The sequence below is a fragment of the Sarcophilus harrisii genome, chromosome 3 (assembly GCF_902635505.1).
Source record: "Sarcophilus harrisii chromosome 3, mSarHar1.11, whole genome shotgun sequence".
Lineage (NCBI taxonomy): Eukaryota > Metazoa > Chordata > Mammalia > Dasyuromorphia > Dasyuridae > Sarcophilus > Sarcophilus harrisii.
The window spans coordinates 330,022,073-330,040,010 of NC_045428.1; the positions used below are offsets into that span (position 1 = coordinate 330,022,073).

General features: G+C 34.0%; 1 protein-coding gene across 3 annotated transcripts in view; it reads right to left on the reverse strand.

The window, feature by feature from the left end:
* Positions 1–3,094: 3,094 nt before the first annotated feature.
* CFAP221 (cilia and flagella associated protein 221) overlaps positions 3,095–17,938 on the reverse strand; it is a 103,592-nt gene continuing 88,748 nt past the window's right edge. For 2 of the 3 annotated variants that reach the window (XM_031959955.1, XM_031959953.1), the window contains exons 21-25: positions 13,723–13,814; positions 13,288–13,380; positions 8,319–8,411; positions 3,971–4,081; positions 3,095–3,508 (exon numbers count right to left, since the gene is read on the reverse strand). In XM_031959955.1, the coding sequence (XP_031815815.1) occupies positions 3,985–4,081; positions 8,319–8,411; positions 13,288–13,380; positions 13,723–13,814 (375 nt within the window). In that variant the 3' untranslated portion in view covers positions 3,095–3,508; positions 3,971–3,984. Of the gene's footprint in view, positions 3,509–3,969; positions 4,082–8,318; positions 8,412–13,287; positions 13,381–13,722; positions 13,815–17,938 lie in introns of those variants that run through there. The other variant, XM_031959954.1, reaches the window with a different exon arrangement.

Below are 17,938 nucleotides of genomic sequence, written 5' to 3' on the forward strand. Positions count from 1 at the left end.
TTTCTTTAGGAACTGAAGTGCAGGGGCTTACAATTTGTAAACTTTCTCTTCCCTTTTTTGAAAATCAGGAAAAAAATTTTCTCTTCTCCAATCTTGTAGCATCTTTGCTGTTTTCTATCATTCAATTATCACTGGCAGGAGCTGAGTAATCACACCTGTTGGTTCTTCTGGTAGCTGAGGATATACCTTGTCTGGGTGGGGTGACTAATTTCTCTCTTTTTTTCTTAGAGACAATGTGTCATTTCTCTTATATTATTTCCTGTACAAAGGGAATCTCCTTGGCAAAGAAAAAAAGAATCATAACTAAAAAGTGAATAGTTTTGTCTTTTCTGTGTTGTTGGTTGTCGTCTGATCCACCCCTAGCAAAAATGCCATCTCTTGATTCTTTTTCTCCCAATACTGCTTTAAAAATGCTTTTTGTTAAATCTGAGCTCCTTTTACTAGTTTCAGTTCATCCTAAGTTTTATCATTCTGTAAACTTTTATTTTAATAAGATTGTTCCATTCTTTTATATTTAACCTGCTACCTGACTTTGCTTCCATTCTTAATGCATTAAAAAAAAAATCTAGGTTGGCAGGTAATTTCCTGTGTGATGACTAATTAAATGATTCATCCCTTTTCCACCTCCAAGAAAAAAGTGCCAAAATTGCTATACAATGTCTATTAAAGTGTGTTTTCAAAAACATTTACATTCAAGATGTCAGTTATCTTCAGAAAAAGTAAAATTTTAAAATAGGAAATGTCATGTGTTTCTGGAAGAAAAGGATATCAAGCTCTAATAATTTTGTTCTTAAGTCAGAAGAATCTTGGATGAGTCCATTTAAAAATCTTCCCTTTTAATTATCTAGCATAACAGCAACATCATTGTCACAACAATAAGATGACCCTTAGTCTGACTTGAAATTCAATATTAAAACTAATGAGAAAATTGTTCAGTCATGATTGACTGGTGGTCAGGTGTCTGAGGCTGGAATTGAACTCAGATGGTCTTGATTCTAGTCCTCTATCAGCTGTACCCCTTAGTGGCCCTAATGAGAAAAGTAGGTAGGTCATAATTTGTACCATGAAATGGTATCTCAGACAAAGCTTAAGAGCATAGGGATAATAGTAATTTGGTTGCTGGGAAGAAAAGAGACAAAGACCACCAGCCCCATTTTAACTTATTCCTTGATTGGCAAGACAGAAGTTGAGAGGAATTTTATTCTGAGTCAAATAGAAGATGCCCAGAGTTTCTTCATCCTGCACTTCCCTCTACCGGAAGTCAAATAAGGATTTAGACCTAGTGAAGTAAAAGACAAGCTTTAAATGCCAACAACACCAAGCTAGGTTCTCAATTTCAAAAGGGCTGAAGTAATCCTGAAGCTATGGACTTTCTGAGTGGAGAATCCAACAGCCACAGTTTCTGCTTAGAGATGAGGTCAAATCACAAATTGAGAGGACCATGTGGCAGGAGGGAACATTTCAGTGGAGATGCCCAACAAATACATTTGGGATGACATCACCAGTTATAGCTCAATGGTGCTCCAGGGCATATAAGATGTCCTGTCTCCTCACACCCCCAATTGGGTTGCCTGGTCTCATATGTTCCTGGAGTATGCCTGGGTGGGTACAGTAATCTGTTGAAGAATGTGATTCTATTTGAGGGAATTATATTATGACTTATTTTGCAATGTTGTTTCACGATCTTTTGCTTTGAGTACTAATGTGATGGCTTGTATTTTGAGTGTATGCTGATCTGCAAAATGTCTCAAGCCTGGATTAGCTTGGGAGGCAACTGGAATATGTTCATCTCTTAGGAAACTCTGGGAATTGTACACATACCTTTTCCTTATAATTCCCAAATAACAGTGCAACTCTTCTTTTATGGATAAGCCTAAAAATTTACTACCACTATTCTCCCCAACTTGGCTCAGGGCTTTTGGATTATATAGTATCTATTGTGACATGTTCTTTATGATACTGACTATTTTTTGTGTGTTAAAGATGGCTTTTATTTCAAATTTAAAAGCTATGGGAATAAATACATGCAAAGCCAAAAGACAACTCTAAGTTGATATGGGGACTTGGACACCCATGAACAACCTAGTCATCTTTCATCCTAGGTCATCCTTTCCTTTTTCCAATTAGACCACACAGAACTAAGGGGTGGGAGGGGCGAGGCTTTTAAGAAGTCAAGGAACAATCCCTAAGGAAACTTTTTCCTCACTACAGCACAAAGATGTATTTTGAACCAGTGGTGAAAATCTATCTGCATAAAAATATAATTAGTTTCCAGGATCTGGCACTACCACTCGCAACTATATGTTCTAGTTTACTTAAATTTATTTATGTAAATTTAATTTCACTAAAGTCCTACTCTCTTTTTTAAAATTCCAATTTAACATTGTGTCATGGTACAGTGACTAAAGGTTCTCTAATACTAAGTCAAAATAATGAAAGCTCTGGCATTATAAACCTATATGGACAGGATTTATGTATAGGTCCTACAGGATAATACTGTCTGTCTGTTGTCCAAAGGCCAGCCTGGCCAAGTTTGTTGAGACTCATCATCAGCTTGGTCACAGAATAACCAATTTTCAGACACAATAGCTCTGGAAGTGAATTTTCTTTCTGCATTTGTGGAGCAAAGCCCATTTCATGAAGTCAAAGGTCTTTGAAACAAATTCAAGGAACATAAAGATGTATGATGTAGGTCAGGGATTGGGAATGGATCTCTGAACTTCCTCCCTCTAAAGAGCCAACCTACTCAGCAAGTACTTAAATAATTGTAATAGATACTTGGACTTCTTCTTGTTTCTCTTCCCCAGACCCAAGATTCCCTAACACTATTAGTCTAGATCACTAGGCTGTTGCTTTTAAAATGATACATATTTTGTCTTGTCTGACCTTGGGTCTCTTCTTTCCCATTAGTAGAGTATGATGGGATTTCCTTTACTGAAGAAAATTTCCTTTATTTCTCAAAAACAATCCAATGTATGCCTGCTGACCACCCTTTTTTATTTCCTCATCACTTTTCCCTTCTCCTCCTTCTGCTCTTCCTCCTCCTCCTCTTAATAATTCTCCTTTTCCTCCTGCTCTTCTTCCTCCTCCTCCTTCTTTTTTTCTTCTTCTTCCTCCTCCTCTTCTTAATTCTCCTCTTGCTCCTCTTCTTCCTTCTCCTCCTCCTCCTCTTCAGGGGTACACCTACTACTTGTCTCTTTTCATTGCTGAGAACACTGCTTTTTATTGGTTTTTTACCATTTCTTGTATCACATCATCACACAATGCGTTGTCTTATTTTTCTACCTAAATATGGATTCACTTTCCCTAACAGACTTGGAGCTTCTTGAAAGGATGAGCTGCATTTTTGTATCTATGGATTTTCATGAAGCACTGAAAATAGTAGCTTGCACATACTAGATGATCAATACATGTTAATCAGTTTGTTAATAAGAAGTTTTTATCTTTTAAATATCTTTGATCCTTGAGTTAAGCAGAAAAATGAGTTTATCTGGAGACCTAAGTCCCTCTGTAGGGGAGAGAAAGTAATTGTGATATAGTTATAAAAAAGAAAATAGCTATTTAAAGATATTTAATCATATAAAAGATGAAAGGGACTGCCCAACATACCCATATTGGAGGCCCTGATCTGTAAGAGAATAGCTGTCAGGATAGGCAAGCTAAAGAAAATACATCTCAGAAAAATTTCTCAATCAGCTGAATTAAAAAATAGCCTTTTTTGCCTGCTCTCGATAAGATATCTCAAATCTTAGCATCATTATTTTATTTTATTTCAAAGAAGACACACTACCCAAGAATCATACTCTGTACAGACAAGTATATTCAGCAATATATTAATCTATCAATTAAAATAATGTATTATGTTATCAAATGATAAAAATCATAACCTTACTCTGCTTAATAAAAAGACCCCAAAGTGAATTGTCACAAAAAACTAATTTGTATCTGAAAATGAAGGATAGCAACTGACCTATTGAAAACTTTTTATTCCAGAAGTAGATTTCTATTATTTGCTTTTGACTGCATATTTTGGATGTTCTGTGATACCTTTGTTCCAAGTTTTTCAGGAAATGGATGGTCTCTTAACATGCAAAAAACAAAAAACAAAAGCACAGAAAGAGAAAGACAACAAACAGGCTATTATGTAAAACATCATCATTAATTACTTAGCATCGAGAAATTACATAAAAGACATTATTTTGATGGATATATTTGATGAGAAGAGGAGTTATGTCAGTCATGTGGTGAGATCCAGGGATAAGAGATAGACAACCTGAAGATTGTGCTGCTAACCATGATATATTATAAGACTTAAAGGAAGACCTCTAGGTATTGAATAGATCCTCAAGGGAGGATTAATAGAACAAAAAGCACCTAAGAAGAGAATGCAAGGTTGGGTACCTAAATCACAGATCAGTTGATTTATGTCCTAACCTCAATTTTCTCCATTCCCTACTCCCATCATGAAAATAAGACTAAGAGTACTGCTGATTTCATCATCCATGGCATTTTAATCCTATTTCTTATTAATTATGGACCTGCACTTGTGATTTCATTGGAATAAGGGAACTCTCAGTGAGGAAGCTGTCTCCAGCAGTGTAGACCAGAAAATAACAACAATGATAATAACTTGTACTTCTACGGCAGAATTTACAAAGCGCTTTCCTCAACCTTTATATGAGGTAGGTATCAAAAGTATTATTATTCCCATTTCATAGATGAATAAACTGAAGAATGTTGGAGGGGATGTGGGATAACAGGGACACTAATACATTGCTGGTAGAATTGTGAATACATTCAGCCTTTCTGGAGAGCAATTTGGAACTATGCTCAAAAAGTTATCAAACTGTGCATACCCTTTGATCCAGCAGTGTTTGTACTGGGCTTATATCCCAAAGATATCTTAAAGAATGGAAAGGGACCTACATGTGCAAGAATGTTTGTGGCAGGTCTCTTTGTAGTGGCCAGAAACTGGAAACTGAGTGGATGCCCATCAATTGGAGACTGGCTGAATAAATTGTGGTATATGAATATTATGGAATATTATTGTTCGGTAAGAAATGACCCACAGGACGATTTCAGAAAGGCCTGGAGAGACTTACACGAACTGATGCTGAGTAAAATAAGCAGGGCCAGGAGATCATTATATACTTCAACAATGATACTATATGATGACCAATTCTGATGGACCTGGCCAACCTCAGCAATGAGATGAACCAAATCAGTTCCAATGGAGCAGTAATGAACTGAACCAGCTACGCCCAGAGAAAGAACTCTGGGAGATGACTAAGAACCATTGTATCGAATTCCCAATCCCTATATTTTTGCCTGCCTGCATTTTTGATTTCCTTCACAGGCTAACTGTACAATATTTTGGAGTCTGATTTTTTTTTTTTGTACAGTAAAATAATGGTTTGGACATGTATACCTATTTTGTATTTAATTTATACTCTAATATATTTAACATGTATTGGTCATCCTGCCATTGTGGGGGGAAGGAGGGGAAAAACTGGAACAAAAGGTTTGACAATTGTCAATGCTGTAAAATTACCCATGCGTATAACTTGTAAATAAAAAGCTATTAAAATAAAAATAAAATTAAATTAAAAAAAAGAAAAATCCTAGCCATACTCAGAAAATGAACTGATTGAGTTTGAATATGGATTGAAGCATTCTCTATCTCTCTCTTTATTTTTAATTTATTTTTTTCTTGAGGGTTTTTATTTTCATTAAGGTGAGAGGTCTATGTTTTCTTTCACAACTTGACTTTAGTGGAAATGTTTTATGTAATTTTACATGTGGTTCCTTAATTGGGGATGGAGATAAGGGAGAGAACTAGGACTCAAAAATCTTAAAAACAAATGAAAAAATGTTTTAAATGTTAATTAGAAAAATATTAAATAAAAAATTTTGATGCCTAAAAAAAAAAGAAAACTACATGCAAATTGGTGTAGAACTGATGCACCCCTATTTTTGAGCTAAACAATTTCAGGGACAAAATATTACATTGTTAAGTAAAAGAATCTTAAAAAAATAAAGTAAAATGTTGATCTTATCTGAGTACTCCGAACTTCTACTAAAACCTAGATCACAGTTTCATTGTCTACCTGGCTATTCAGACTTTTGGAGTAGATCTGTGCCTGGATGACTTTGAGGTTACATGAAGAATAATATTTAAACATAAATATTCTAAATATTTTATCTAATAATCATATTTTAGATTCTTTTATAATATTTAGGGGAAAAAAGCAAAGATATACACAATCTTCTTCATATTCTAAGTGAGAAAGGGTGACCAGAAATCTACTGCCACATGTCTATAGAAAAATCACTGATGTTTGGATAGACTAATTAAAATCTATACTGTACCTGGTTGCTCCTTATTGACTTGGGTGTAATTAAGCAGGAAGCTAAGAATGAAAACACTTTCTTGGAGAATAACAATGAGTGGTTCTAGGCTAGCATGTGGAACCTTTTTGGCTGAAGCTGACAATTGGGTTACAAGACTATGAGATTTAAAGGTGGATAGGACCTCATGGTCTTCATATTAACAGATGATATAAATGTTCTTTCACTGGCATTTACAACAAAGGTAAATAGCTTTTACAGGAACAGATTTCTAGTCATGAAAAAAGATGGATGCTGGAGAGAGGTTTAATAACAGAGGAGGCTTCAAGTTATAGAGGGTAGAATAGGTCTCTTGAAGGCTGTTCTTCTTTTAGGCCAAATTTGGTTTATTCTAAAGGAATTTGTTTTGGGATTTTTTGGAATAAATAATATAATAATATAATTTAAATAAATAATTTATCAAATAATAATTTTTTTTCTAATAGGCTTAATGAAGTTTGAAAACTATAGTCAAGAGTTCCATGATGTGGTACTAAGATATAAATTAAAAAGTATAAACTCCTTAAAGGAAGTAACTTTTTCATTCTCTTCTCAAAGAATTCTTTTTGCTACTAAAAGGAATAAAGCTGATTTCTACAAGCTATACATGACACAGTGTCATTACTTGAGATAGTATTGTAGTGGTAAGAATGCTAAACTTGGAGGAGGCCTGATTCCAAATCCTGACTAACACTTTAACACTTAGTTTGAGCAAAATATTTATTAAGAGTTTGTAATTGTTATGGGATTAGTGAGCTTTAAAACCCTTAACAAGAGAGTCTTTATCTAATTTTATATAGAACACTTCTTTAACAGAAAACAGAACAAATAAAAATCCAAACTTATAAAGTAGTCATATTATGGGTGACACTTTGGATTATAAAAGGATTGCTCACTTCATAAAAACATGTCTTGATGATAATTATGACCAAAGTATTTTCAAATCATGATTACAAGAAAATGGAGCAGTATGATTCAATGTGTAAAAAAAAAAAATTAAGTTTCCTCACAACATTTCCCAGTCCACATATGTTTTAGAGAAGGAGACATGTCTGTATCTCAATTTTAGAGATTATAACTTGGTATAGTTAGCTAATGGATTTGTGATTTTACTGGTATGGGCATTCCCTCCAATGATCCAGCTTAGTGTCAAACTCAAGTAGAAACCAGGACTACTATATAAAGGACACAACACATAAGGATCCTTACAGGCCACATATTGACTCAGGAAACATTAGTAACTTGATCTATGTGTTTTTATTTGTCAAACATTTCCCAATTATATTTTAATCTGATTTGGCAGTACTCTGGCCACTTATTTGATATTTCTGATCCAAATAACTGATAGTTTACATTGTCAATGGGATAATATTCATGCTTAAAAAAATAAAGGTGGGTTTTCTGTTAGTCAAGTGAATAGATTGATTCAGTTAATAGATTCACTGAAAGCATGTTGCAATTTGCCAAATGCAATCTAGCTTGCTCTAGTTATGGTATTCAAGTCTAAGCCCATCTCGTCTTATATCGAAATCCATATTTGTTAAGGACCATGCCTAGGTGAAGGTACAGGTCAATTTTCCAAGAGCCTCCACAGCTGTGAATCATAACATCTGAAGGAGTTGAAAGGCAGCCTTTATTAACGTAGATATTCCTTGTGGACTGGGAATGAAATAAATTGGAGCCAGAGGGAAGAGGAGAGAGGTCAGAGAATGCAACTGTCTTTTAGTCTCCTTGTATCATGATCATCCTCTCACATGAAGAGATCCATTCTACAAGTCTTGAGTCAGACCTTCAGCAGCCACTGCAGGTAGCTCCCGTATCACAACACATATCTAATAATTTTGAACTGTTCTACCTGTAGTTTGTTCAGCAGAATTCCTTAACACTCTATAAGTGCGTGCGCACACACATACACATACACATACACTTACTTGTCATCTTTTGCATCTTTACTTTCTAACATCATAAATTCAGCTCTGAGCATTTCTGGAGTCAGTGTGTTGGGGGGCTGATCACCAGGCTCCCTAAAAAGAAATAATATTTAGCTTGTATCTTGTTTTTTCCTTCCATTCAAAAGAAAATAAAATGAATAGATTTGGTCATGCAGGCATTGTGTAGTTATTCACTGAGACAACAGAGGAGGTTTTAGGATCTAATTAATGAATCACCAATTCCACTAAAAAATTCATGGTAGAGATAGCCAATTATAATCATAGAATGACATTTTAACATTTTAAAGAAGTGCTACACCCAAAGATATTTTCAGCATTTATCTCAATTCAAACCAATTCCCCATCTGATGTCTCTCTCTTCTAATGAACAAAATCTATCAGCAAGTATTTTTTGAATTTGAATGTCTCCTACAAACCAGTAGAACAAAACATAATTCCTGTTGTCTGGAAGTTCTAATTAGAAAATAATTGGAGAAATGAAACATATACAGAAAAATCAAATTCACAGTACAGGAAGGACATTAATTGACAGGTCATTAATGGGTGTTACAGGCTCCAAGTGTTAAATGTTTGTAGAAGAGAGAGTATAAGGAACATCCTTATGAGGAAAGGTTTAATAGAGAAAAGGGAATTTGAACTGGGCTTTGAAGAATAGCAACATTTTTATGGGAGAAAGATTTTTGTCTATGCAAATTAAAACTGCAGGTTTAGTTTTTAAATAAATCAGCTATAAAATGACTGTAGCAGCTACTTTTACAGTAACTCACTGTCTTGGTTCTGGAGTTAGAATGTTAATATAATGATATTATAACTGAATGATAAAGTGAGATATTCTACCTCTATTATCTGCTGTGCTATTAAATATGCAGCTTTATTCTAGGAACAGGTTTTTAGGCAAAGGAGCCTACAGACTCCCACAGAATCAAGAGCATGATTTTTCTAATGTTATAATATTTATTCAAATGAAATATTTGTGAAGTGTTTAGCACAGTATCATATAAATGTTGATTTCCTTTCCTTTTTCCTCACATTTTAATTTTATATGAACCTTGGGGGTATCACAAAACTATAAATAACTTAACAGTAAATTTTTAACATGAATTGATTATTTGTGGAGGAGGCAACATTAAACATCTAGAAATGCTGCTTTCATGATTAGCAAAATAGCTGCATATCCTTACTAGTGTCATTTCCTGTGCTTTCAAAAAATGTATTTGCATTGGGGGTTGATGATGGAACACACTGTGTTTTCTGACTGTAATCCTGTGAGTTATACAGGTTGGATTCTCATGTAGAGATCTAAAAGCCAAGATAGTTGGAAATGTTTATTGTACAGTGTGTACTTTCTGTAGCTACAAAATGTAGCTGGTAAGTCAGCATCTCAAGATTTAGTGCTGCAGATGGCACATCTCACTAAACTTTTTTGCAAAGTGGATGTGAGTACCATGCATTTGCTGCTGAGGTTTCTGCCTCAAAAGCCATTTCCATTGTTCCTTCCAATGGAATCCTCCCTTGGTCAGCTATAGGTGATGTAGTACAATCTGGAACAATTATAGAAAGCGCACACACACACACACTCTCTCTCACTCTCTCTCTCTCTCTCTCTCTCTCTCTCTCTCTCTCCTCATCCCCAAAACAACAGATAATCTTAGGCACATGTAACTTGGGGGAAGAACCTCCCTCTTGGCAGACAGAGGATTCACTCAGCATATCTCAAGTTCTAGGAGGTGGCTCTTGACTTAGAAAAGGTTGATGAAGAGGTAGAAGCCTACTCTATACCACCTTGGGTCCCTAGATGATAAAATAAAAGGGCCTTTGGAAAGTTAAAGCCCATCTTTCTTCTGCTAAAAAAGATTTAATGTGACCTAAATTTATTGGATAATTATATTAATCTCTAATATGGATTTAAAGATCCTTTGAACATGGCAAGATAAGATGTTTAGAGAAATAAATGCAGAACCTATGGAAGAAAAAAAAAACTCCAGAAATATATTTGAGTCCTTTTTGAATGCTCAGAAAGTTGCAAGTATTACTTTGAGTAACATGTTACTGGAAAAAGGGGTACATTTTAAAAAAGTGACACAATTAAGTTGCAATGCAGAAATCTATTTGTGATGTAAACATTATTAACAAAGAGACTATATCCTGGAATGACCCACAGTGGAATAATTTTTCAAATGAATATAGAATTATCCTTCAGTTGAAAGATAATTACAGTATAGAACATTTTCAGTTAATAATTTCTAGGTAATTCAATGACTTGTAAAGCCAGACTATATTTAATGCCAGAAGCAAATATAATAAAAGATATAGGTGTAGGACTAAGCATGTTTCCTAAATAATTTGGATCGGAAACCAAATTCTTCCCATATACAGTTTACTCAATTTAAAAGGAAATATATAGGAATAATAAAGAACTTGTTTGTTCATCAGGCTTCAAAAATTTAGCAAATAGATTCTTTGGTTTTAGCATCCCCAGCCTTCCCTTTTTCTTCTCCTGCCCTTTCTCAAGTGCTGAAAGTTTTCATGTTCTCTCTATCTTGTTCCTATCAAAATGTAAAGGATCAGATGTTTTTAAACTGGACTGTAGAATAGTCTCAAGAAGTTTCCTGGATTACTGAAAAATTTAAGTGATTTAAAGAGGGTTACCCAGAAGCAAGTCAACAACAGGATGAGAACTCAGGACTTCTTTTTTATTCACTATGCTAAATTGCTTCTCACACATCCTTTCTAATTAGTCACAGTTTTGGAATAGAAAAGTCATAGAGGATAAGCTAACTCCCCTTTTTAATAAACTTATTCAAAATTGAGGTGTAAATGACTGATAGTGTTAAATTATTTTCATCAGGGCTATGCTGTTGTTTTTTAATTCTGGGGGTTTCTTGGCATTGATATCAGACTGGTTTACCATTCCCTTTTCCAGCTCATTTTACAAATAAGGAAACTAAGGCAAATCAGGTTAAATGGCTTGCTCAGGTAACACAGCTATGTTTCTGAGGTAAGAACTGAAGTTAAGAAGACAAGTCTTCCTGATTCCAAACCTAGCATTCCATCCACTGTACCATCTAGTTGCCCCATGTAAATTTTCATAGGAATTTAAAGTTTTAAGCCAAAAGAATAGATCTCTAACAATGGCATTTTAGGCATCAACAAGCAAGTAGAGGACATATTTTGTGAGGGATGGAGGGAATCCTCAGATTTTCTAAGTATCCCTGAAATCAGCATTTAAGGCTAACCCTGTTTTAAGTTGTACCAAGAAATCATCTGTTCTTAAAATACAGACTAAAATCAAAATTTTCCTTCTAACTGTCTCATATTTAGGTCTAATAATCAATATAAATACTATTACTAGTAAATTAGCATTATTTCTTTCATTGGAACTGATTTGAAATCTCTTCAAAATATGGTGCATCTAGCTAGCTCAGTGGATAGAGCACTACATACATTGGAGTAAGGAGAACTTGAGTTCAAATCTGACCTCAGGTACTTACTAGCTATGTGATCCTTGACAAGTCACAACCCCCACTAATATGCATATTATTTGGGATGTTTATTCCACTGGGGTATAGGTGGTTAAATTACTTAGTGACAAGATTCATGTTCATTTAATGCTTTCTAAAGATTGAACAATTCCCTGTTTCTATCCTTTTTCTTCAACCTTTCCCAGTTCTTCAAATATTATGTGGATTATAACCTTCTTTCTTTTTTCCTTGAAATAATATAAAGTTGCATATATTTCTACCATGTTTAACATGTATTGTACTACTTGTCATATAGGGGAGGACATGGGGGAAGGGAGGGAAAATTGGAACACAAGGTTTTGTAAGGGCATATGTTTTGAAAAATAAAAAGCTTTAATAAAGAAAAAAGTAATCAATATAAAGTTGTATATAGAGATACACATACACCAGTAATTTGTACTTCTTTATCTAGCTAAATGTCTGCACAGATCTCCTAAATTACTATTTTTTTTTATCAGTGCTTAGTAGAAAATTACATCATGGATCTAAAATGAATAAACCATCTAATTTAAGACACACACAAATAGAACAATTTCATTCTTTTCCCTAAAATCAAATGAAGTTCCAATAAATTTAGTACCATTTTCTAATAACTTTGCTGTGAACAAAAGTGTTGGAAGCTCTGGATAGGGAAAAAACCTATCTCTTGGTTTATATAATGTTTTGTATGCTAATATTGTCTATTGATGGGCTTTTATCCACTAAATCTTGATAGAGTTCAGAGAAAAGGGGCAGAGATTCAAGTAGACATTTTCTTTCTGGTTGTTGGCCATGAATGTTCAAATTTCCTAAAATTTATTATAAATTTAATAAGTATTATTAAAGATTCTCCTTAAATCCTGCCTTTCCACAATGTAGCCTTGCCTAACTAACCTTACACTCATTAATATGCCCTGGATGTTTATAGTATTCATAGTCACAGAATATTTATTCTGTGGATGGGACCTCAAAGGACATTTAATTTGAACCACATTATTTCAATTATTTTTGTTGTTTTTCAGTCATTTAATCATGTCTGACTCTTTGTGACTCTGTGGACCATACTGCCTATGGGATTTTTTCTGGGCAGAGATATTGGAGAGGCTTGCCATTTCCTTCTCCACTGGATTAAGGCCATGAGAGGTTAAATGATCTGACCAAAGTCACACAACTAATAAGTATCTGAGGCCACATTTGAACTCAGGTCCTCCTGACTCCAGGCCCAGAGCTCTATTCCCTTGAGCCAACTAACTGCTTATTAGCAAATTATCCCCTGCCTGACATTGTTTGCTAACATTTCTCCTATGCTAAACTCATAGCTCCATTTAGAAAGTAATTTCATAGAAGATAGGACTTATTCTCTTCTCTTGTATGTCTCATAATACTTCACATGCTACTACATACATTTTTAGCAAAAACAAACATATCAGAAAGTAAACAAAACCTACTGGTCAGTTATTTCCATCTTGTCTTCTTCTTGTAATTCAGTGAGAATTTGGGGCAACTCAATTGGAAGCATATCTGTATTGTAGGGGTCCTGACTGGGAAAATAATGAGAAGTTATAGAGTTAGGATGCAAAAAAGAAAAGGAAAATGACTTGATGAACAGTTTCCATCCTGTCACATCATTTTCTGAAACAGGTGGCAACGGAAAAGTACCAGTGAACCTCATTTTAAAATAATCTCTTTATGAAAACCTTGATTCCACAAAAGATAAATTGTAACTATTTATTAACAAAAAGTCACATAGTAAGATTCCTTTAGATAACATTCAAATAAGATTAACTTGGTAAAAGTATGATTTAAACACAAATTTGAAATATGTTATTGTATAATACAAAGTGCAGTTATATCATGAAGAAAGTAGATTAACTTTTACTTACCAAGAAGTTGATGTTATGGTAGAGGTGTCAGGCATAGCTGAAAGAACCACTGGGCTGAACTTTTTCCAATTCATTACTCCTGGAATGATGTTCTGTAATGATAGCCAGCACAAAAATGTGAAATATTTCACTAGACAAGGCCATATAGAATTTTCCTATTTAATTCAATGGAAATCTCTTTTATCTTTAATTGAGCTCTCATGAGCACTAAATAAATTAAGTTTCATTTAAATTTTCTAGCCAAAGAGATGATATCATCAATGTATCATTTAATAATCAATCAACAATATTTTAAGTGCTTCCATATGCCAGGTATCTGTGATATTAAAAACAAAAAATGAAACAGTTCCTACCTTTGATAAATTTATAATCTAAAAGATCTTAAGAGAAGGATTTTTCATATTTCATTAGTAAAACAGTTAACATCTCCACAGATTAAAGAACAAAATATGAATTAATAACTAAATGTGATTAATGTCAAAATAGTATTGTTAGAATAAAATATGCTGACATTAAAATAATTTGCCCAGAAAATAAACTGGCTGATTGCTGAGTCCTAAGTCTTTTTAGCTTAGTAGCTATTGCCTTATTAAGATGTCAACTATTTCTGGAGTTCTTTGGTGGTCCCAAAAGGTTCTCGAATGATAAATGTAAACGACTTGCTTCTCCCATGTAGGGAACTAGTTATTTGCCTGCCTTGCTGGTTGCCATCAGGCAGACTACCTAGAGTTCCTTAGATAGGGAACAAGAAGACGACTTGCCAGTAGAAAGTAATACAGTTAAATTGAAGTAGTATAGTTAAATCAGAAAAATGAATCCCAACCTGTAGATAAGGTTCTTTTATGTTAGAAAAAGAAATTTTGTCCATTTGCCACAGACAAATAAAATACATTTCCTCTTAATCCATCTGAATAAGAGCAGATCTCCAAGACCTTAACATCTCTTTGAGCTTCTGTTCTAGCTAACCTTTCTTCAGTCTTTGCCAATTCAACTGTCTTCCACCCTCAAATCCCTTGATCCCCGGTCCTTCTGCTATTTCTGCTCTGGCTTCCCCTCTCCATCTGCCTTTTTCATTCCTACCTCCACAATACAGAACCTACTAGGAAAACTCACGAAATCATGTTGATCACATCTTATTACAAATTCATATAATCTGACTTCAACAATATCTATTTCTGAGGCAATTATTTTATTTGTCGCCTATTAATAGATAGCATTTATATAGTGCTTTGCAAAGCATTTTACAATTTTTATCTCATTTTATCCTCACAACATCCCTGGAAAGTAGGTTTTGCTATTATTCCCATTTTTAAATGAGGAAACCAAGTTAGAAATGTCTTTGACTAGTGTCACACAGCTGGTTAAGCATCTGAGGATTATTAAGTCAGGTCTTCCTGATTGCAAGTCCAGCATTCAGTGCATGTGCCATCCCGTTTCGTATTCTATTCATATAGCTTTGCCTTATCTATTGATTCATCATGTTCTCCAGGGGCTATTTCAAATCTTCTTTTTATTTATATGAGAGGTTCCTAATCTTCTTGGGATCATGTATCCTGTCTTAATACAATTTTTTTAAATGCATAAAAAGAAAATATATAGGATTAAAAGGAAATACAAATATACTCATACACATGTTTATGTATGGGATTGGGTTGCCTAGACTAGCACAACATTGAGAAAAATATAGAACAGGAGTTATTAATGTGGGATCTGCGAAGTATATATACATATGTATACACACATATATATAATATCTGAGTGTATCTGTTTAGGTACATACACACATATATAGCACCCTATTCTTTCTGTGTAAGACCTTACTTCCTACCTTATCAAGAAGTTTGAGATTGATTTACAAACTTTTACCTCTCCATCTTCTCACCTTCATCCTTCTCCATATTTTCACTTATTCTCCCCTCCTTTGCTTTAGTCTCAGAGGATAAAAGTTTTTATGCTGAGAGTCTGTGCCCTCTATCATAATTCCTTCATTTTCCTTTGTTAGTTTTTTCCTCACATCACATCTTCTCTCTCATCTTTAGCTTCTCTCAACCTACTGAACACTTGCCCCTTCTCTACAATCATGCTCCCTAAGAGAAAGAATTCATTTTTATAACAATAATTTATCCTAAAATATGTTTGATAGAAATTTTTGAAAAAAAAAGTAATACAACCAAACAAAAAGTAATTGCTCTAACTAAATCAACGCAATATTCTTAAATAAACACTCTGAAGCAGATATATGACTGCATTTATGAAAAAAAAATAAGTGTTACAGAAAAGAAAATTTCAAAACATACTTGATAAATATCCCAATTTAAAGAATACTTTTCTTGCAAATTAAATTCAAAAAACTCTGCATGATACAAAAGGAATCCTCATTTAAAATATGAAAGAATAAGGAATCTACTTGTTATAGGCAAAAATGATACATTTGAACATAGCCTACCTGAACAAGAACAAAATAATAACTTGACTTGCTAATAGCACATTGGAATAAGTGTTTGAGCTTGAAAATGTTAAGATATTTTAGTTATTGGTGAATAAAGAATTATCTGGTTTATCAAAGTGATACAAATAAAACTACCATTACTAATGTGTATGAAATGGGGTTTTCTGTCATAGTTTGTAGAGGACCAGGAGGTAAGAATCCATTCCAGGTCTTGAATCTTGCAATGACTTGGCTCACCAATCTTTCTCTTCTTATGAAATAACAGAGACATACTTGTTTAATATAAATCTAGTGACTGAAGCAAAATGTAAAACTACTATACAATGGATCAAAGACTTACCTTTGATCTTAGGATAGAAAAAGCAGCTCACAATGGAGACTAAAGGCATTTGGAAGAAAGATACTTGAGACGATGGTATAATAAACTTTACTCTGAGGTGTATCTCAACTATTTACATCTCTAAGTAACCAAGATCTGGAGCTTAATCATTTACATCTCAGTAGATCTTGTCTATCAGAAAAGGCTATGGGAACTTCAAAGACTGTATTTTGTTATCAAATCTATAAGCATTTGAGGAATATATATATCTATTTATAGTTGTTTTTAAATACATTTTGTGGATCTCTATTCATAGTGAAAAAGAAATAGTAATAGTAATATCACTGATAAAGTGTTGAGATACTATTATGAGAAAAAAACCCATCTAGATGTTACTAATAATAACCATGTTTTCATTGTATATTTAAGAGTTGTTTATGATTTCACAAATCAAAGTAAATTCTTAACTTTATTTGAATTAAAATATAGCTAAGAAAATTATTTGCATAGTTGTTTTATGAAAGGCATTGAGGGTTATGAGAATTTTAGCATAAAAAAAAGTAGAGGAAACATAGTAAATTGGTCTCAATGGCCTATAAAGTATCTTCAGTTCTAAGAATCCATAAACACACCAGAACCTAAATGTGATTCTGATAAAAATCTGAATGTTTCCTATGCAAGACAGATTTCAGGAAAAAAAAAAAAGAGGTCCTGACATAGCTATTTGGTACAAATATCTTTTCTAAACTTGCACATGTATACACATACACACACACGTGCGTGTGTGCACACACAAGTCGAATATGAAGAAGACAATTTACAGCCGATCAAAACCACATTTCCTGTGAAAATCTCGATGGAAGTGGTAGGTGGAGTTCTTTTACTTGAAAAAATCTGTGGTTTATGACTCAAAAGCCTGTTGACATGACCCTCAACTAATTAAAAATTTCCCCCTATTTCTGATGTTGGCTAATCATAAATTGTACTGCTTCATTCTATTTTTAGTGTTCTCCCAAGTGCATAAAAGTAGTTAGCATCCAAGGGGAGGGGTCCTTAATCATGAAAAACATCTTGGACACAATTAATTAGGGACTTCCTGACTCCTTAGTCAACTGAAAATGCTTAGAATGCTTCAGTGTTCTTTTGTTGCACATTGGATTGGAATTTTGGGTCACACATAAATGTAAACACTTCTGTCATTAGATTACAAACCAAACACTCCTTTTCATACAGTGTGATTCTTGTACATATCGTTTTTATAAATTCTTCACAAACTATGCTCAAAAAGCTATCAAACTATGCATACCCTTTGACCCAGCAGTGTTACTACTGGGCTTATATCCCAAAGAAATCTTAAAGAAGGGAAAGTGCTCTGCGTGTGCAAGAATGTTTGTGGCAGATCCCTTTGTAGTGGCCAGAAACTGGAAACTGAGTAGATGCCCATCAAT